The sequence below is a fragment of the Pristis pectinata genome, chromosome 3, assembly GCF_009764475.1.
Source record: "Pristis pectinata isolate sPriPec2 chromosome 3, sPriPec2.1.pri, whole genome shotgun sequence".
Taxonomy (NCBI): domain Eukaryota; kingdom Metazoa; phylum Chordata; class Chondrichthyes; order Rhinopristiformes; family Pristidae; genus Pristis; species Pristis pectinata.
In genome coordinates, this window is record NC_067407.1 from 47,456,364 (window position 1) to 47,477,240 (window position 20,877).

General features: G+C 40.1%; 1 protein-coding gene across 2 annotated transcripts in view; it reads right to left on the reverse strand.

Moving 5' to 3' along the window:
- LOC127568400 (zinc finger protein GLIS3-like) overlaps positions 1 to 20,877 on the reverse strand; it is a 282,009-nt gene that overhangs the window by 11,821 nt on the left and 249,311 nt on the right. For both annotated transcript variants that reach the window (XM_052012083.1, XM_052012084.1), the window contains exon 8: positions 429 to 607. In XM_052012083.1, the coding sequence (XP_051868043.1) occupies positions 429 to 607 (179 nt within the window). The remainder of the gene's footprint in view (positions 1 to 428; positions 608 to 20,877) is intronic.

Genomic DNA, 20,877 nt, shown 5'->3' on the forward strand with positions numbered 1-20,877 from the left:
CTGCAGAAAGCACCAGACCTGGAACAACATCAGAGGAAAAAGACTCCTCTTACCAAGCCTGTGAAAAATCTATGGGCAACTGTTAACATGATGATTAGTGAGCAATATTGTATCAAGATTGAGAGCAAGATCTGGGCCAACATCACACCAAGCATCGCTGTTCTCATCTGGAACATCACCAGAGCCAGGAAAATTTTATAAGTAACTGAAACAAAATAATTTTTATAATCTGTGAATATTAAATGTCTGCCAGCAGAAGGAAACTTCTTAAAAATGGTATTCAAGTTAATTTTAATTAACTTTACATTAGTTAAATTTACTGCTTGTAGATGGCGCAGTATTAAATATTATATAACACAATGCTTGTATCTTATTTTTCATGTTTTATGCTTATGCAGTAATCTCCCAAAGTAAATACTTCAAAGTACCTGCTTGAATGGGTTGCATCAGTTGGTTTTGAAAAACAGGGTAGGATTTGTGGTGCCCTCCGTTGAGTTGGTTGCTGGATGGCTGAGGTGAGTGAGAACCATGTTTCTGTAGCAATGCTGGGGCTAACATTTTCCTTGGACTGGCTAGAGAAGAGAAAGGAAGAACAACAGGTCCATCCCTGCAAGGAAATATTTCCCTTTTAGCAATTCAATAGAGCACTTGTACGTAAAATGCAAGTAATTAGCTCCGTTTTCTCAAAGCTCTACCAGCAGCATAGAATCTCACTTTTGGTAAACACAGGGCAGAACACTACTCATCACACACCCGATTTGCAGTGCACCTCATTTTCCAATATATTGTTTTGGGGGAGGTGAATGAAACTATTTAACAGGCACAGTGCACTTCATTTAAATGTACTTAGGAAAAATAAAACCTATATTCAATTTCAAACACATTGCTCACTTGTAAAAATCCATGGCAGCATGGCCTGCTTTGGAATATTTGAAGCAGACTAGTTTTTTGAAAAAATCGTTTCACATGGAGCCAACACCTAAGATACTGTTATTTTTCTCCAAGTTCTCTTTTTTTTGGTGAAATCCTCATATTTCTTAGACATACTTTTATGGAGTTTTATAAGAAGCAACCAAGGCACAAAAAGACACTAGTGATGGCAATAGATGGTTTGAAGGCTGGAGGTGAAGGGCATCCATTTACAAAGAGTTATTATTCGACCCTGCTTTCAGGTGCAGAAAGAGATGGTGCATACAGATCAGAAACCAGAAAGTTCTAATCTCTAACACCTAACACAACCATGCCTCATTTTTCTTAACTTTTCATCAGTTGCAACCTTGCCAGAGCATGGACCTTTACTCTGGGTGATTTATAAAGTCATACAACATGGAAACAGGCCATTTAACTCAATGAATTTGCACCAACCATCAACCACTCATTTACATTAATCCAACACTAATTCCATTTTAATCTCCCCACCTTCCCATTTATTCTTCCCCCACCCCTGAGATTCTATCACCCACCTAAACCAGGGGCAGCTTAAAGTGGCCAGTTAACCTACCAACCAGCACTTCTTTGGAATGGGGGAAGACAGAGGAAACCCATGGAGTCAAAGGGAGAATGTACAAACCCCATTATAGATGGTGCCAGAGATCAGGATCGAACCCAACTTGTTGGAGCTGTGAGACAGCAACTCCAATAGCTCTGCCAATGTGCAACCCTAACATAACATTTACCCTTGTTAAATAACAACCAAAAATTCACTGACATATCGGTACAGAAGTTAGATAGTTTTTGCTGAGCACTGGAGCAGAGGTGAGCAGGAAAACCTCTTCTCCAAAGTTCTGCATGGATGTTTGAACCTTCAAGAGAAACATACTGGCCTGAATTGAGCTGGCTGTGGCTGATGATTCCAAAGGAAACTACTGGCATTCAGCCCAGATTTACACAGAAATATCACAATACTGGGCTGTGCTGAATGACAGATGCCAGTACATTTGCCACTCCACCCTATCACTGAGCTTCCCATAGAGTCCAGCACAGGAGTCCAACTGTGCTGGGGTTCTGGTCCAATCATGTAGACACCACAGCCAAGAAAGCTCACCTGCACCTCTACTTCCTCAGGAGGCTAAAGAAATTTGGTATGTCCCCTTTGACACTCACCAATTTTTATCGATACACCATAGAAAGCATCCTATCTGTATGCTCAACAGCTTGGTATGGCAAGTGCTCTGCCCAGGACTGCAAGAAACTGCAGAGAGTTGTGGACACAGCCCAGTGCATCATGGAAACCAGCCCCTCCTCCACGGATTCTGTCTATACCTCTCACTGCCTTGGTGAAGCAGTCAGCATAATCAAAGACCCCACCCACCTGGGTCATTCTCTCTAGTCTCCTATCCCATCAGGCAGAAGATAGAGGAGCCTGAGGGCACATACCACCAGGCTCAAGGACAGCTTCTATCCCACTGTGATAAGACTATTGAACGGTTCCCTTATACGATGAGATGGACTCTTGACCTCACAATCTACCTTGTTGTGACCTTGCACCTTATTGTCTACCTGCACTGCACTTCCTCTGTAGCTGTGACACTTTACTCTGTACTGTTATTGTTTTTACCCGTACTACCTCAATGCACTCTGTACTACCTCAATGCACTCTGTACTACCTCAATGCACTCTGTACTAACTCAATGTAACTGCACTGTGTAATGAATTGACCTGTGCGATCAGTATGCAAGACAAGTTTTTCACTGTACCTCGGTACAAGTGACAATTATCACAGGGAGAGGCAGGTGGAGGATTATTTCTTCCCATGCTCTTGATCACATTGGTCTCATCCTTTTCTGCCATTTTACATACAGTTAGCCTTTCACAACTTCTGCAACTGATCCATTTTTGGAAGATAGGACATTTCAATATTTTGGTTCAGTGAGAGATCCTTTCCAGCATCAGTAGGGCAGCCACTTAACTCTGGGAGGAGGAAAGTAGAGTGTCACTGCAACAGTGAACCCATAGTTGCTGTCGCGCATATGAAAAAAAAATTGGTACATGATCTCCCTTTAATAGTACCAACCCCCTGCCCCCCCCCCCCCCCAGGAAATGAATGTACTTCCATGATTGTATTTTTTTGCTAATAGACCTTGTTATAAGTTTGGGAGCATGTTGTGATCCACACCCACTTTTGAGAAAATTATGGGACAGTCTTAAAGACTAGACTTCACATTAATGGTTCCCAACTCATTTTGTGATTATTGCACAGTCAAAGTACAGTGGTTTCCTGGCAGAAGAGTGGAGAAAACTCAGTGTCCCTATCTCAGATATTGCACTGTCCAAAGATATTCATTGGCCAATGTAGAAGGAGAATTACTGCCAGCTCAGCACATGCTTCTGTTTATCCTTATGCTACTTCCGCATGAATGGGTCCAGTGCCCAGCAGAAAAAAAATCACAAAAATAATTTTGGAACAACTTTTACTGTGAATATTGCTGATTAATAAAATAAACTGAGGAACTGCTATCTAATGCTACTTGCTACTGCAACATCAGTTTTTTTTCAAATGCTTGCTGAAATACTCATGCCTACATGTAAGATAGCAATATAAAAAATATTATAAAACTCAATAAATTGTGGTCCTGGCTTATAGAAACCAAACATCCCCTGTAACTGTCCCTTTAGGAGGCAGTTATTTTTGTTGAATTTAAAAAAAACATGCATATTACCAGAACAGATTCATGATTAAACCTACACTGTACTATTTGTGCAATTAAGCTTGTACTTCCTCAAAGGTAAGATGAACAATAATTTCAAGAATTGCATCAGAGATAATTCAGAGAAAAACGGATAGTACAGGCTAAAACAAAAAGATGTTTTTGGTTATTGTCATCCTTTATTTTTAAGTTACATTTGTCAATGATTTCTTGTTGAAGAGCCATTATTCTTTTTGATTCCATGGTGCTTGCAGCAGAATGCATAGGTTAATTAGGTTTATCGGGATGTCTATGCTGTCCCAACAGGAAAATATGTTTAAGAATGAAGGCAAATAATAAGGTTTTTGCAGCTCAGTTGTGGGAAATGGGACAAACAATATCACATTAACTGGATCGTACTGGACCAGGCCCAGAACCAGGCCCACAGTTCAGTGTCAAGACATGGAATCTCCTTACATTTACCTGGGTCAGATTCAGACCACCTATCACATGAGTCCAAACAATGACAGATGGATGCTGCAGAGAAGTTGCTTCTGAAAATGCCTCCGATTGACTTTCACAGTCAGCAAATCGATGAATGAAGCTTTGCCCAAATGATTAAAAAAATTACCTTTTTCTCCTAAACTACAGATTTTCTGATTCTGCACTAAGCATGAGCGAGCAGAGAATCTGAGAGGTGATTTCTTCAGTGCCATGTTGGGGAATCTGAATGAGGCTGGATTCCACAATTTTGCTATCAGAGACTGGCACCATGACAGATTCTATGCTGCCAGTCTCGGACTTTTATGATTGAAAGCACATGAAGGATTTATGGCCAATCAAATGGCTGAGTGCAGCAACTCCATTTGCAACCACCAGCAAAACTTAGCAAGATCTGCTCCTTTTTAACTAGTAAAATAGATCAGCAAGATCTTCTCCTTTTTAACTAGTAAAATAGATCCTCGCCAAAACCTGGCATTGAGTAGAAACCCTGTGATCTCCCTGGTTCTGGTTTCCATTACCACAGCCAGTGTAATTATTTCTGTTTTCATTAACTTTATTTTTTAAGCAGTGATTTACTAACATTTTAATAGCTTTTAAATGTCTGACGTTCAGAGACATTTAAAATCTGTTAAATTGCATTTACAGCTCTAACAGCCAACAAAGCTGGGGGCAGGGCTATGATGGTTGTCAATGTCTTCAGGGAGTTTTCAGGGCAGGTCGTCCTTACTGCTCCGTCAGAAGCCTTACTGCCAACCAGATCATGCGGATGCTTTGGGCCACTGTGATAAGCTGTCTGGATCCAGACCAAGTAAGCAGGGGTGTGAGGTGATTCCAGGTGTGGGTTCTGGATCAGCAAGGCCTGGCTCTGTTTGAATTGAAAATATTCTCAACTTGCTGACATTTTGTCCTACTCTACCATTAGCTTCCTAGAAACTGCATTCCAGTTCTAATCTCCATCTGATTTTCGCAAAGGTGTAATATTTTCTTATTATTTGGGAATTAAACTTCTCATAGAAAGTTACATCTAGTAATTAACAGCGTAACAATAATAAGTACCTTTCATGTGGAAAATACGCTGCTTGTTACATCATGCCTGCATGAAGCACCTTGAGATGTTTCACAATTTTAAGGGCATTAAGTAAATGAAAGCTGTTTTTGATTTCTATATCAGCAATCCAGAATGCTTAAAATGCAGCAGGTTTAAACTCTACCCATATATCTGACAGACATCAGAGGTCCTGAATTTTACTCTCACTCTCATGTTGAGTTAGCTAATCTCAACATGAAATTCAATAGGAACACTGATATGTATCAGCGCTCTTGGAAATGGGAGAGAGTAAAGTCAGCCAAAGTTCTTGTGGGTGAACATGCCAACTATGATGCCGATCTACACTAATTCCTTTTGCCTGTATTAGACTTGCATCCCTCCACTGCTTTCCAATCCAAGTACTTGGCCAAATGCCTTTTAAACGTTGTCTCTTGGAAGTCTCCAGAATCAAATTGCTCAAATATGCTGCCTAAACTCACCTATAAACTAAGTATCCAGTGAGCTATTGAACAATGCCCATCCCCATCTGAGATGCTTAAAAACATACTAACGTAACATAAGAAATAGAAGTGGGAACAGGCCATTCGTCTCATCGTGCCTGGTCCACTATTCAATAAGGTTATGGCTGATCTTTTCCCCAGGACACCTTTCTGCATGAACCTCTTTTACTTTGAATCAGTTTAAATCCAAAAACAAAATCAATCTCTGTCTTAAGTATACTCAGCAAAGAAGCCACAACAACCCTTTAGGGCAGAGAATTTCAAAGAATCAGCTCCTCTGGGTGAAGAAATTTCTCATCTCTGTCCCGAATGTCCGAACCCCTATTGTGATACTGGTTCTAGACACTCCTGCCTCGGGAAACATCAACTCCATCTCGAATTTGTCAATCCCTTTAAGAATTTGGTACAGTACATTTCCAGATTATTAATAATTCTTAAGTCCACAGTCACCCCCTCTTACTAAATAAATACATGTCAAGAATAAGAAAATAGATAATTATTGTGATACCACGTTACAAAAACTTCCATTTATATAGTACCTTTAACACAGCAAAAATGCTCTGTAACGAAAGTTTAGCAACACTATGACCACTTTGATCACTTTGAACTAAAATGGACTTTTTTTTGTTCTAACTGTGTAGATTTATACTTAATTTATGCTTTTCTTGTGAATGTTGCTTATATGATGCTATGTGCCTGTGATGCTGCTGCAAGTAAGTTATTTATTGCACCTGTGCATACATGTACTTGTGCATATGACACTTAACTCGACTTATATTTTGACTTTAAATTAATGCCATCACAAAGAAGACTAAAGACTTGGTTAAATAGAGAGATTTTAAGGAGATTTTTAAGAGGCAAATAAGTTGCAAGGTGAAACAATTTAGGAAGTGATTTCCAGAGCTTAGGATCTTGGCAGCTGCAGAATTTTAGAAATAAAGGCTGATTTAAGGGAGTGCAGATATCTCAGAAGTTAGTAACGCTGAAGGAGATAACAGGGATAGGAAGGGGTGAGATTACGGAGGCATTGAAAAACAAGGATGACAATTTTAAAATTGAACCATTGCTTAACCAGGAGGGACTTGCACTTCACACCAATATACATAAACCACACTGTGCTACCAATATGCATTAAAGCTGAAAATTGTACTCAATTGAACTGTAGACCATCGTCAGAGACCAACTCTTAAAACAGGTCATGCATTGCAAAAGCTAATCATAATTTCCCATTCATTTATTCTTCAGTGGTGGAGGGTCCCATTGGCAATACCTCATGCCACTTTAAGTTGCTATCCTCCAGAATAAGGAAAAAATGCAGCCTTGCTGGAAATAAACAAAACACACACTATGGAAAAGCTGAGCCAGCCACCTCCATATTATCAAGAGTTTAGAAGAGGAGATCTCATTGAATTTTCAGAAATTCTTATAGGGTGTATTCAGAAAGGAGTTTTTCCTGGCTGCAGAGTCTCAAACCAGGGGTCTTAGTCTCAGAATAAGGTGTAGGCCATTTAATACCAAGATGAGGAGGAATTTCTTTATGCAGAGGGTGGTGAATCTTTGGAATTCTTCACCCCATTGGGCTGTAGAGGCTCAGTCATTGAATTCATTCAGAAAAGAAACTGATTGATATCTAGATATTAAAGGAATTGAAGGATATTGCAACAGTGTGGAAAAGTGGAATTGAAGTAGAGCAGGTTTGAAAGGCCAAATTGCCTGCTCCTGCTACTAATTCCTATGTTCTTATATTTAGGAATTTGATATGGCTGTGTTCTGCAGGCCTGACACAACAAGCACACACGTGTCTTGGCCAGTTATTGACTAAGACAAAAACTCCAAGCCATGGGCTTCATGTGCAACATCCCTTTGTGTTGAACATGAATGTTAGTGAGAGTACACCCCTACAATGCCTATGGAATAACCACCCACTGACCTTTGTTTATGTTTAGTTTATGCCACCTTCTCCAGAAAGACTAAATGATCTTGTTGATATCCAGCTCCAAATCATAACAGCCTGATAGGCTGTACTTGTGGACCTCTCTAAGTAGAATACCTCACCAGGTGGCCCTAACAACATTATCAGCATTAACTGGGAAATCTTCCTGAAAAGCCACCAACATGAAAATTTTCAGTGCCAAGCTAGTGGTCACTTTCTCACATGGTATTCTTGACAGGGCATTAACCATGGCATTCTACCTTGAGATTCTGTGCAATATGGAGTAATTATGCTGAGAGAATCACAAAGTCCAACATAGTGTTCAGGAAGGTGCCAATATCTGAAGAGCTGAATTTGGGCAAAAGATAGCCTAGGGCCTCCTTCTCGATCTATACTTTTCTTTATTCAGTGCAAGTGAGTAAGCATGAAGCATATGTGATTTGCAGGTCACGTGTCCATCACATGCAATGATGACCGCATTTGACCAATGCATCAGTAAGCATTGGAGATCATAATGAACGAGGAAAGAGCTACTGCTGAGACTGACCTTGGAAAACTTGTATGGTGTCTGCATTTAAGACTCCTTCTAATCAATAGAACCATTATCCCTGCATCTACATTGTCAGACCCTGTAAGAATTTTGTAAATTTCAATGAGGTCACTTCTTATCCTCCTGAATTATAGAGAGCATAGATCCAGTGTGTTTAGTCTCTCCTCATTGGACAGCCCCTTAAATTAATCTGGTGAACTGTCATTGCACTCCCTCTATCATAAATCTATCCTTCTTTAGGTAGGGAGACTGTATCTGTACACAATATTCCATGTACAATCTCACCTGGGCTCTCTATATTTCTAGAAAATCTGTTTTTATTCTTACATTCTTGAAATAAAGGGCAGTACAAGTCCTTCCCAGGCCATGAACGCCTGACTTATGGACACCCCATACATATGAGCATTTGGGAGACTGGTGGGATGGATGGGGATGGACTTGCCAGCTGCTGTGGGACTGCAGGCATCTTCTGTTGGGTAGGAATGGAGCATTCCCACATGCCTTCTCTCCCTACTCCCTGCTCTTGAGCCACGCAATTGGGGGATGGATTGAGCCAAGCAGAGCTGGGACCGCTGAGCAGACTCACTTGCTCATTCACTGAGTCAGTGAGGCCAGCTTGCTGCCACTCTCCCATCACAGCTGTTTCTATGATCCTCTGCCACACACTGTTTTTGCTCATTTCCAACTTACGAACAGTTGTCAGCAACTGATCGTAACCTGAGGACTGCCTGTATAGTTTGCCTTCTGAATTGCTTGCTGCACCTGCACATTAACTTACTGTGATTCATGTAAAAGAACAGTAAGATCCTTTTGAACAATACCTTTCACACTCTCACCATTTTAAAAATAGTCTGCTTTTTATTTTTTTCTACCTAAGTGCTCCTCCACCCAAATCACTGACAATGATTGTGAGCAGCTGGGGGCGCCAGCCCAATTCCTGTGGCACTCCACTTGTTACAGACTTGAAACCTGAGAGGGTTCTTTTTATTCCTACTCTCTGCTTTCTGTCCATTAACCAATCCCAAACTATACTAGTGTATTATCACCAATTTCATGTGGTTTTAATTTTTTAATACCCTCTTGTATGGCATTTTAGAGTCATTCAATAAAGAAACAGGCCTTTCAGCCCATTATGTCTGTGCTGACCATCAAGCAACCATCTATACTAATCTCATTTTTGTTCTCACTTCCTCATGAACTACCCCTCACTGATTCTCCTGCAACCCATACAGTAGGGGCAATTTACAGTACCCAATTAACCAACCACCATGTATTTGGCACATGTGAGGAAACTCGAGCACCCTGTGGGAAATTCATAGAGTCACAGGGAGAATGTGCAGACTTTACAAAGACAGAACCCAAGGTCAAGGTTGAACCCCAGTCCCTGGAGCTGTGAGACAGGAACACTAACTGCTGTGTCTTTCTACCATTTCTTATCGAAGGCCTTCTGGAAGTCCAAATACATCCTGTTCCACTGGTTCCCTTTATCTGTTCTGTTAGTTTCACAGGTCAGAAGTAGGGATGTTCACTGATGATTGCACAATGTTCAGCACCATTCATGACTCCACAAATAATGAAGCAGTGCATAGACAAGGAAAGGAAGACCCAGACAATATCCAAGCCTGGGGCTGATAGTAACATTCACTCCACATATGTGCCAAGCAATGATGATATACAATAAGAGAAAATCCACCTATCACCCCCTGACATTCAATGACATTACCATCACTGAATCCCCCACTATCAATATCCTGGGGGTTACCATTGACCAGAAACTAAACTGGAGTAGCCATATGCACAAAATGTCTACAAGAGCAGGTCAGAGGCTAGACATCCTGTGGCGAGTAATTCACCTCCTAACCCCTGCCCCCCCCCCCCCAAGCCTGTCCACCATCTACAAGGCTCAAGTCAGGAGTGTGATGGAATACTCTCCACTTGCCTGGATGAGTGCAGCTTCAGCATCACTCAAGAAACTCGAAACCATACAGGACATAGCAGCCTGCTTGATAGGCACCCCGTCCACAAACATTCACTCATTCCACCACCAACACACTGTTGCAGCAGCTTTTACCATCTACAGGATGCACTGCAGCAACTCACCAATACTACTTAGCATCTTCCAAGCCCACCACCTCTACCAGCTAGAAGGATAAAATCAGCAAAAACATCGGAACACCATCACCTGGAAGTTGTCCTCCAAGCCACACACCATCCTGACTTGGAAATATATCGCCGTTCCTCCACCGTTGCTGGGTCAAAATCCTCAGACTCTCTCCCAAACAGCATTGTGGGTATACCCACCTCAAGGACTGCAGTCATTCAAGAAGGCAGCTCATCATCTCCTTCTCAATGGCAACTAAGGATGAGCAATTAAATGCTAGCTCAACCAGCGAAGCCCACATCCCTCGAATGAATATAAAAACAAAGATTAACCTCAAAAAAACTCAAATAGATTTGTCAAACACAAATTCCTTTCATAAATCCATATTGATTCTTCAACCCTGTTCTAAGGCTCACCTTTGCAAAAACCTGTGCAAACCGGTTACAGTGGTGGAATGATCCAATAAGAATCAAGCTCAGATTGAAGCATCCCAAGGAAAGAGCAGGGCTCTGTAACACTAGTTGATTCTCCTGTATTCAATACATTTGCCACCTTCTCTTGCACTAGTCTCAACCCATTGTTATTAATTTGTAGGCTAAGTATCTGATTTTGTATTACAAATCTAATGTTGATGCAAACTTGAGCATTTTTCTGACACTTCCAAGTGCTTCTGCTATTATTCTATCCTGATGGCATAGGTAGCATTTTACAGTTTTCAGTCCACTACAACTTGAACTATCCTTGAAGCTGACCTCGCCCAACATGTCAACTTTGTGTAAGCAAATTTTCTTGTGTTCACTGTCAAATGACAACAAGTCCAACTTGTTATAATGTTTAATTCCTGCCAGCTCCATAGATAAATCTGCAACGTGGCAGTGGGTATAGCTCAGCATCAACAGTTTTATTCAGTTTTCCTTGGGATGAAGTATGAAAGTATACCTTCCCCATTCTTTTCATCTTTTGAACAAATCAGAGATGAGGTGATTTATATGTTTTAAGACATCTGCCCTGATTACCTTTGTCACATGACTGAATTCCACTAAAGTTGTCGTTCAGTGAACTGATGCCGTGTTTAATATGAAGTTTCAGCACAGCCCACTTTCTGGCCCCTTGCTGCTTTATGAGATCCTATCTCCAGGGAACTCACTGTCAGTACATACTCAGGAAACAGTTATGCTGTTCACTTCCAGGGAACGTTTTGAATTAAGCAGCCAAATTCTCCTTTATTATAGTTTAAAATGTATCATAGGCTAATTGTTGCCAGGTGATTCTTCCTTGTATTGTGGAATGTGTAGAATATTTCAAAAACATTATAAATCTTTGTGTAAAAGTCAACCATTTAGCAGGCATGCCAGTTCAGAAACATCTTTTTGATAAACAATGCTTTCAACTCCCCTGTTGTATCTATGATTTCTGTGAGGTCTTTGATTTTCTCTTCTAAATTGAAATGATCAAGTATTATTGTATTTCTTTAATGCCCATCTCCCCTAAAAGTGATGTCTCATGTTGGTGTAAAGTGCCCCACAGTATTTAATCAAGATGGCTTTTCTCTACACTTACCTAATCAGTAACTGTGGGAAGGCTATTCCACCACAGGTGCATGACAAGTAGTTCAGCCTTTTCCTCATGAATATTTATGTTTGCTTTAATAGCAGTGAAAGCAATCTGTAGCAGGAACTTTGGGAATCTTTTAACGTCCCAAGCTCAGTTATACTAGTATCAATTGTACTTCCCCACCACTAGTCTGGGCTAAGATCAATTAACTTTGAATGGAAAGCCTGGGACTTTCATGCCTGCACTCAGTAAAACACAAAGTAATGCATGTACTCTCTCAATCTCTAGGTAATTTTCAGTAATTGTTCAATTTCTTCTTTATAACACTCTATTTATTTGCAAAAGTGAATACCCACTGAGTTGAACCTAATACCCAGCAAAGTTGACTGATAAAAATCATATGGCGGCATGGCTGTAAAATGCAAAAAACTCATATCAATCCAACCAATTTTAAATGTGGCAGCTAACCTGTTCTCAATTTTTTACATTAACTGGCCTGCACTTATCTAGCCAATAGCTTTTTCTGTGTGCCCATGTTTAAACTTTAATGATAAAATATGATTGCCTCTTGGCAGTCTTCAGTGGAAATGTATTTTAGCTGTTAGCAATATCTGTTTCTTGTTAGGATTTAAAGAACTCTAAGAAGAATGAAATTCCTTACTGATGACAATTTCATTTTTTAACATAATTTTCCCATTGGGTATTCTAATTATTCTGCTTAAGGATGTAGCACACACAATATACAGAAGCTATGGAATTCCAATCCAATTATTAAAATTATTCCTGATATCAGTGCAAGTCAAGTTGAGAACTCAAAAATGGGACCATTCTGGCCCGACCAATCTCCAAACAAAATTAAAAATATAAAAGTTAAATGGTTGATGTTCAATATCAATTCCATTTTCCTGCTCTATCCCCATATCCCCTAATTCCCTTATAAGACTATTAAATGGTCCCCTCGTATACAAAGATGGAGTCTCAACCTCACAATTTACCTCATTATGGCCTGCACCTTATTGTCTTCCTACACTGCACTTCCTTTGTAGCTGTAACACTTTATTCTGTGTTCTGCTATTGTTTTACCTTGTACTACGTCAATGCACTGTTGTAATGAAATGATCTGTATGGATGGCATGCAAATCAAGTTTTTCACTGTACCTCGGTACATATGACAATAATAAACCAATTTACCAAAATATCACTCAAACTTACTTTTCCACAGGCATCCACAGCCCTCTTCTTAGGTAAAAAATTTGAAGATTCACAATGCACAGCACCCACCCCATTTAAGTCCTAAACAGCCAATCCCTGAACCTGAAACTACAAGTATTAAATCTAGACTATCCAGCCATGAGAAGCAGCCTCTAATGAAAACTCTTCTCATTCTAAATGCTACCTGAACCACTGAGTATCTGTGTTCTGCATCTCACAGTTCCAGCTTATTGTTTATTTCTCTTTCCAACTGCCCTTATTCATCTCCCTCCATTTATACTCCCTCAGACAGATATGCTATGATTAACTGGACAGCTCCTTGTTCTCTACAGATATTCCTTTTGTTCTCTGCACCACCCCCCACCCCTGCAACTTAAAACACACTTGTTTCCTCACTTTTCCAGTTCTGACAAAGGATCACTGACCTAAAATATTAACTCTATTTCTCCCTCCACAGATCCTGCCTGACCTACTGAGTATTCCAACATGGTTTAATTTTTCTCATTCTAAACATTTCTTTAAACTTCAAAGAATGTAAATCAATTGTACATGTTTTCTTGTAGTAAGCTCTCTCTTCAGTCCCCTTTTCTTAGAGGGTAGGTGATATTATTTAGCCTTGGAGAAGTGAGACCATAGTCAAGAATAATGAGGTAAGCAGTGGAAAGCACCCAAACTGGAAGTGGCTCAAGAATCTCATGTATGAGACCAAAGTTAGGATCTATCATAGAGAAGAATACATCAGAATGACAATAGTTTCTGTGCCTTTAGAAGAGGATGTTGGGACAAGCTTATAGACTCTGTATTTTATACGTTCACACATGCTAAGCATGTTATCTGGCCCCAGGATTTGAGTGACACTGTCTTTTTACTGGCAAGAATTGAGTTCTAACACACAAAAGTTACAGGGGCAGAAAAGAATGGCAGGTACACAGTCCATATTCTGTATTCCATGGTGATACCTTGAAAAGATAGGCATGATATAAAAAAAATTCTCTCAATGCTAAACTGTATTGACTATCATATAATTTATGGGATAAGGCTAAGAGATCACCTGATAGCTGCTTCAAGGAGTGGTACTGTATGGAAGTGAAGCAGCAGTGCAAATCTCTAGCAAATAAATTTGGAATAAAATTCCTTACTTCTCCATCATCCTGATAGCTATCCTTGTCCTATGTATGTGGCTGCATCAAACTATGCATAGACCATGAGTATAAAATAGCAAGTACCATTGTGTGTTGAGGTTCTATCTGTCTCAGTTGTTGCGAAGAATAGGTCTGACCATATTGCAGTGGAACGTTGCATTAAGTTTGACGTGCTGCACCATCCCTTCCCTGTAGACTTATTGCTCATGGAATGTGTGTGGAAAAAAATTGTCATATTCATAAACTGAAAACCTTGTGAGCAACATTTGAATGTAATACAGTACACATTTGCAAATTTTACAGAATATATTCTTGGAAAAGAAAGCGTCTCACCAAAAAGAAATAAATATTTTCTCTGAAAATAAATTATCAATACCTTTCTTTGCATAATAAACACAACTAAAGCTGAATGATGTTCAATTTTGATTTTCCAACATAAACAATAAAAGATGTTAAAATTATTTAGAATAAGTTTAAAATATTTTTTTTAAATCTTGGCTACTCTCCATCATCTTTGTCTTACTCTATCAGCCAGCCCCTTTATCTCATTTTAAATTAAAAGAGCTTGTTGAAAACACCTGCACCTATGAGAAACTCTCAATACTGCACATGATTAAACTGCAATATGTGGTGAATTGGAGTCAAAGGTGTAAAGCCTGATCCAATTATTGATAATTCTGTAGAATTACAATCTCTAAAGATATCAATAAATAATATTCAGAGAGAGTGATTTGTTTGATGTCATAGCTATCTCTTTAAAGTATCATGGTGCAGCAAAGGATACCACATCTTCTACCTCCGAAGTTACAGTGCAATAGTAATCACTTATTGCCAATAAGCTAACAGTCTGTCAAAGTTTCCACAGCCATTCAGTCCACTTGTCCCAAATGTGTGGGTGTTCAAAACTGTTCACTATTTCTGGATGATTTTGGACTGCAAAGACTATCCCTGGCTTATTTTCGAAGATTTACATTCAGCCAGCTGGCTCAACTCTTTCATTTATTTCTCTAACCCATTGCACTAGACTTCAAATGTTCCCACAGCCCTAGTTACAAACTTACATCTTCCACCAGGTGATGAGAAGAAATTTCTTTCCCATTTCTTCCAATGGTCTGTGATGAACAAGTTTTGTCTACTTCCCGCTTCCACAACCTTATTCCCACAGACTATACAAATTCTCTTCCCGCCTCCCTCTAGATAATGCTGTTTACATTTCTCTCTCTTCAAGAATTGTCTTATCTTCTTGAAATCTGCCATAATCAACCACCTTCATGAAAAAAACAACCCTTGACTCCTCCATTCTTGCAAACTACAACCCCATCTCCAACCTACCGTTGTTTCCACAAAATCTGCACACGCTGTACCCAGAACTCCCTGTTTGAATTTCTCCAATCGGGCTTCCATTCCATGCCACAGTATCAAAATAGCTCTGCTCAAAGTCACTAAATATATCCTATACAATTGTCAGAGAGTCATGGAGAGATACAGCACAGAAATAGGCCCTTTTGCCCACCTAGTCCACACCATCAGTCACTCATTTACAATAATCCTATATTAATCCCTTTTTTTGATTCTCCCCACATTCTCATCAACTCCCCCCAAATTTTATCACTCACCTACAATTTGCAGTGACCAATTAACCTACCAAACCTGCATTTCTTTGAGATACGTGAGGAAACCGGTGCACTCAGAGGAAATCCACGTGGTCACAGGGAGAATGTCAAGCTCCACACAGACAGCACTTGATGCCAGGATTGAACCTGGGTCCCTGGTGCTGTGAGGCAGCAACTCTATAGGCTGAGATACTCTGCTGCTTTTGTTCAATACCATTCACAACTCCTCAGCAAATGACTAAGTCCATGCCTGCGTGCAGCAAGACCTGGGGCACCATTTGGGCATGGACTGATAAATGGCAAGTAACATTCAGTCCACAAAAATGCCAGACAATGAATATCTCCAACAAGAGTGAGTCTAACCATCTTCCTTTGACATTCAGTTGCATTACAATCAATGAGTCCCCCATCATGAACATCCTGGGGGTCACATTAGACCAAAAACTTAACCAGATTAGTCACATAAATGCTGAGGCTGCAGAGCAAATCAAAGACTAGGTATCCTGTGGCAAATGATTCATCTCCTGACATCCCAAGGCCTTTCCACCATCTGCAAGACTCAGGTCAGGAGTACTCTCCACTAATCTGGTGAATGTAGCTCCAACAACTCTCACAACAAAGTTCAACACCATCCAGGAAGAAGCAGTCTGCTTGATTGCACCCCATCAACCACCGTAAACAATCATTCCCTCCACTACTGGCTCACAGTGGCTGCAGTGTGTACAAATCTTACAAAATACACAGCAGTTACTCAGCTAGACCAGAGGTTTTCAACCTGTGGTCCGCGGACCCCTGGGGATCCGCAGCGGGTTGCCAGGGGGTCCGCGAGCAAGCCAAGAAAAAAACGGAAAAGTGACCTGCTACAAAGACGTAGCTTACTTGCTTGCTCCGGTTTTCCACTATTCAGAAAATCGGCCATATCTATTCTATCTGTTATAGGCGACAATCTTAGAGACTTAGACGGTGTTCCCTTCTGGTAAGCTGCCGCTTAATATTCGATTTGTGTAGTCAGAGTAGTCAGTAGTGTTCACTACTCACTACTATTCTGTTGTGCACAGTAGTGTTAGCGAGACTGAGTGACGTTGTTGGTGTGCCTTAATAATATTGCTTACTTACCGTGCATTTATGCCACGGTGACGTCACTGTTAAACGAAAAGTGCGCAAGCGTGTAAATTTTAGATTAGTTTTGATAATTTTGTTTATCAGTAATAGTAATTAAACTGTCCAGCGTGTATTGCTGAGTATGGAGAAATTTCTGAAGAGAAAAGCTGACCAGAAACCAGAAGATTCTGATGATGAAGGGGATAAGGGTGACCGAAAGAGAAAACAACACAAGTACGATCCAGAATACATTTCATATGGGTTCATCGCAGTGGGGACAAATGCGGACTAACCTCTCTGTGTTGTGTGTTTACAAACACTGTCCGACGATGCAATGAAACCAGCGAAATTGAAGCGCCATTTAACAACAGTGCATCCAGATATCGCCAGTAAACCGAAGGAATATTTTGAGCGGCAAAAGGAGCTGTACCTCAAGCAGAAAGGCAAAATGACAGCCTGCTCCACTGTAAATGAGAAGGCTCTTCACGCAGCATATTTGGTAGCATTATGAATAGCACGTTCCAGAAAGCCTCACACAATTGCAGAAGAGCTTATACTGCCTGCAGCAGTAGATATGTGTGAAGTTGTACTGGGAAAAGAATCCAGTCAAAAACTGAAAGCCATTCCACTGTCTGATAACACAGTAAGCAGAAGAATTGGCGATATGGCGGAAGATATACAGAGCCAGCAGATAGCATGCCTTCAGCAAGTCAGATTTGCGATTCAGCTCGATGAAAGTCTGATGTTGCCAGTGCTGCGCAGTTGTTGGTTTATGTTCGATATTGTTGGGAAGGAGAGGCTTTGGAAGACTTTTTGTTTTGCAAGGCACTCCCAGGGCCTACAACCGGTGAAGAACTTTTCCGTGTGCTTGACACTTTTTTTGTACAATCGGCATTGGCGTGGACACGGTGTATTGGAGAACGCACGGATGGTGCTGCCGCAATGACGGGACGGAAGTCGGGTCTAGTCGCACGAGTGAAAGAAGTAGCTCCACATGTAGCAACAACCCACTGCATGATTCACCGTGAGGCTTTGTCTGCAAAGGATATGGATGAAAATCTTGTGGATGTGTTTTCCACATGCATTAAAATAGTTAACTTTATCAAATCCAAGGCCGCTCAATCATCATTTGTTTGAAAACATATGCTGTGAAATGGAAGCCGAGCATAAGCATTTGTTGCTACATACAGAAGTCAGATGGCTGTCACAAGGCCGCATTGTGCAGAGTGTATATGAATTGCGAGATGAACTGCTCATTTTTCTAAATGAGCATAACAGATCATTGGCACAGTTCTTGACAGATGAGATGTGGGTTGCCAGATTAGCTTATCTTGCAGATATTTTCAACATTTTGAACAGCTTAAATCTATCATTGCAAGGACCTGGCTCAAATGTTCTGAAAACGCATGACAAAATCAATGCCTTCCAGAAAAAACTCCGTATCTGGAAGGGAAGATGTGAGCAAGGCATCTATGATACGTTTCCGTTGCTGGCTGACTTTCTGACAGTGAACAAGACTAAGACAGAGGCCATTGCGAGCACCTTTTTGAACCATATTCAATAGCTGTCACATTATTTCCATGAGTATTTCGGCGACGATGACACGAGCATGTTTGATTGGATTCAAAATCCGTTTGAATGCATGCTTACTGATTTAACTGGACATGAACAAGAAGAATTGGCTGAACTGTCATCTGGATGTCACTGTTGTCATTCTGGACAGCATGTTCCCAGGATTATCCTCTGCTGTCCGGCAAAGCCATCAATGTTCTGTTACCATTTGCAACCACTTACTTGTGTGAAATAGCATTTTCTGCATTCACTGCCATGAAAACCAAATATAGATCAAGACTGAATATTGAGGATGACGTACGCGTATGTTTGTCGCACATACCACCATGTTTGGACAAACTCTGCAGTGCAGAACAGGCACAATCTTCACATTGAACTGAACACTGAAAGACACCGCTGGTAATTATCGGTGATTGAAATAGTCACTATTTCAATAGGGCCTATGTGCAGTAATTTAAGTGTTGTATGCATGAATTATTGTTTGTTTGATTTTGTGGGCTTTGGGGGTCCGCCATCTAACAAGGACATGTTCTGGGGGGCCGCAGCATGAAAAAGGTTGAAAACCACTGAGCTAGACTACTCTGACAGCATCTTCCAAAGCTGACTGTGCATGTGACACCTAGATTCCAAAAACTGAACAAATAAGAAAATCTGTAATTTCCTAGTATAATATTCTTTGCAGAACTATATATGTACTTCCTCATAAAATGTTTACTGAGGCTTTTTTCAGCTAAATTATTGAAAAGATTAATTGCTGCTCAAAACTTTTTTAAGTAAAGTTTCAGATGTAAAGTATTATTAAAAGTTCAAGGTTGACTTCAGAGAAAGAACTTGACAGCAATTATTTTCTTTCTACTGAAAATAAATAAACAATATTTGCTCACACAAAATCATGCATTTTTCTGAATAGAAATGTCAAATCATTTCTTCGCTCAATTCACTTTGTTCAGTACCTTTCATGACAGATTTAAAGCATTGTAAGCTGAAAGTATAAAAGTTTTGAAGTTGCTTCAAAACTTTTATACATTTTCAAGGTACTTAGTTATGGGACAAAAAACATATGCTGAGTGCTTCTTAAAATTCTTAAGTAAATGTGGCTTATGTAAAGACTTAATTATGTAAGCAATGCTAATATGGGTGTTACAAGAGCAAACCACAAAATGTCTTCCACACTGCTGTAGAATCCCCATTTTCAAGCTGCCAAACCTCAACTTCTTTTGTCTGCAGTGCTGCCAAATCCTAAGATCTCCTGCCTCCTTAGGGTAACCAAAGCCTTGATCTACACCTTAAATCAGCCCATTTCTGGAATTTCCCTTTTACGGAAACACCCCAACATACTTTCCCTTTGAGATTCAGATGAACTCCTTACTATTCACCTTTATCAGTATTATCAAAATATTTCTTATCCCTGGCACTACTATATCATCCAGCTCACCATGTGTCGTGTCATGGGAGATTTGTCATACTTTGGCATCATATTTATTTTCTTATGCACAAATATCCTGCAGCCAATTACGCACATCATGCACTCGTAAAACAGCAAGTAATCAAAAATCTTAACCATGAGCTGTGTGGAAAAGCTATTAATAGAAAGCCAAAAACTGGACCAGATTTCTCAAGCTACTTTTTTCAGTTTTTGGTGTAACAGATCAGAATTATAAGCTTTTATAAAAGAGAGTCAGCATGCATTTGCTGAAAAAAAGTCACATTTGAGCAACATGATTCAGTTTTTTGATGAAATAATAGAGAGGGAGTCCAGGCAGTGCAGTTAATATTATGGCTATGGACATGGAAAGGAGATTTGATACAGCACCACTGATTAGTGAAATCGAAGCCCATTGGATGATGGAGCAGTATCCACATGGACATACTACTGCTCAAGAGAAAGAAAATTGAAATGAATGGGTAACTTTAGGACTGGAAGGACATATGTTATTTTGTTTCCTAATGTTCAATACTGCAACCGCTGCTGTTCAGATATATATTAATGACTTGGACTTCCAGGTTGGGTGGTGGGGGAAGGAGTGAAAGGCTGGGGAATGGGCAACATATGGCAGATAAAGTTCAGCACAGAAAAATTTGAGGTGATTTTTTTGTAAGGTATGATGGGAAAGGATAATGCAAGCTAAATTGAACAAGTTTAAAGGGGCACATGTACAGAGAAATGTGGGGTGAATGTGCATAAACCTTTGCTGATGGTGGCAGGATGGACTTACAAAGCAGTTAGTGAAGCATGTGACATCTTGGGATTTATAAACTGAAACATAGAATTTATTAAAAAGAAATAAGTTACACATTTACAAAACAGCTGGAGTTTGGTGTTCAATTTTGGTTATCACACTTTAGGGAATGTATCACCACACTTTAGTCAGAAATAGTGTTCTTGGCATAATGGGTAGCCGGAAAATCAAGAGATTAAGG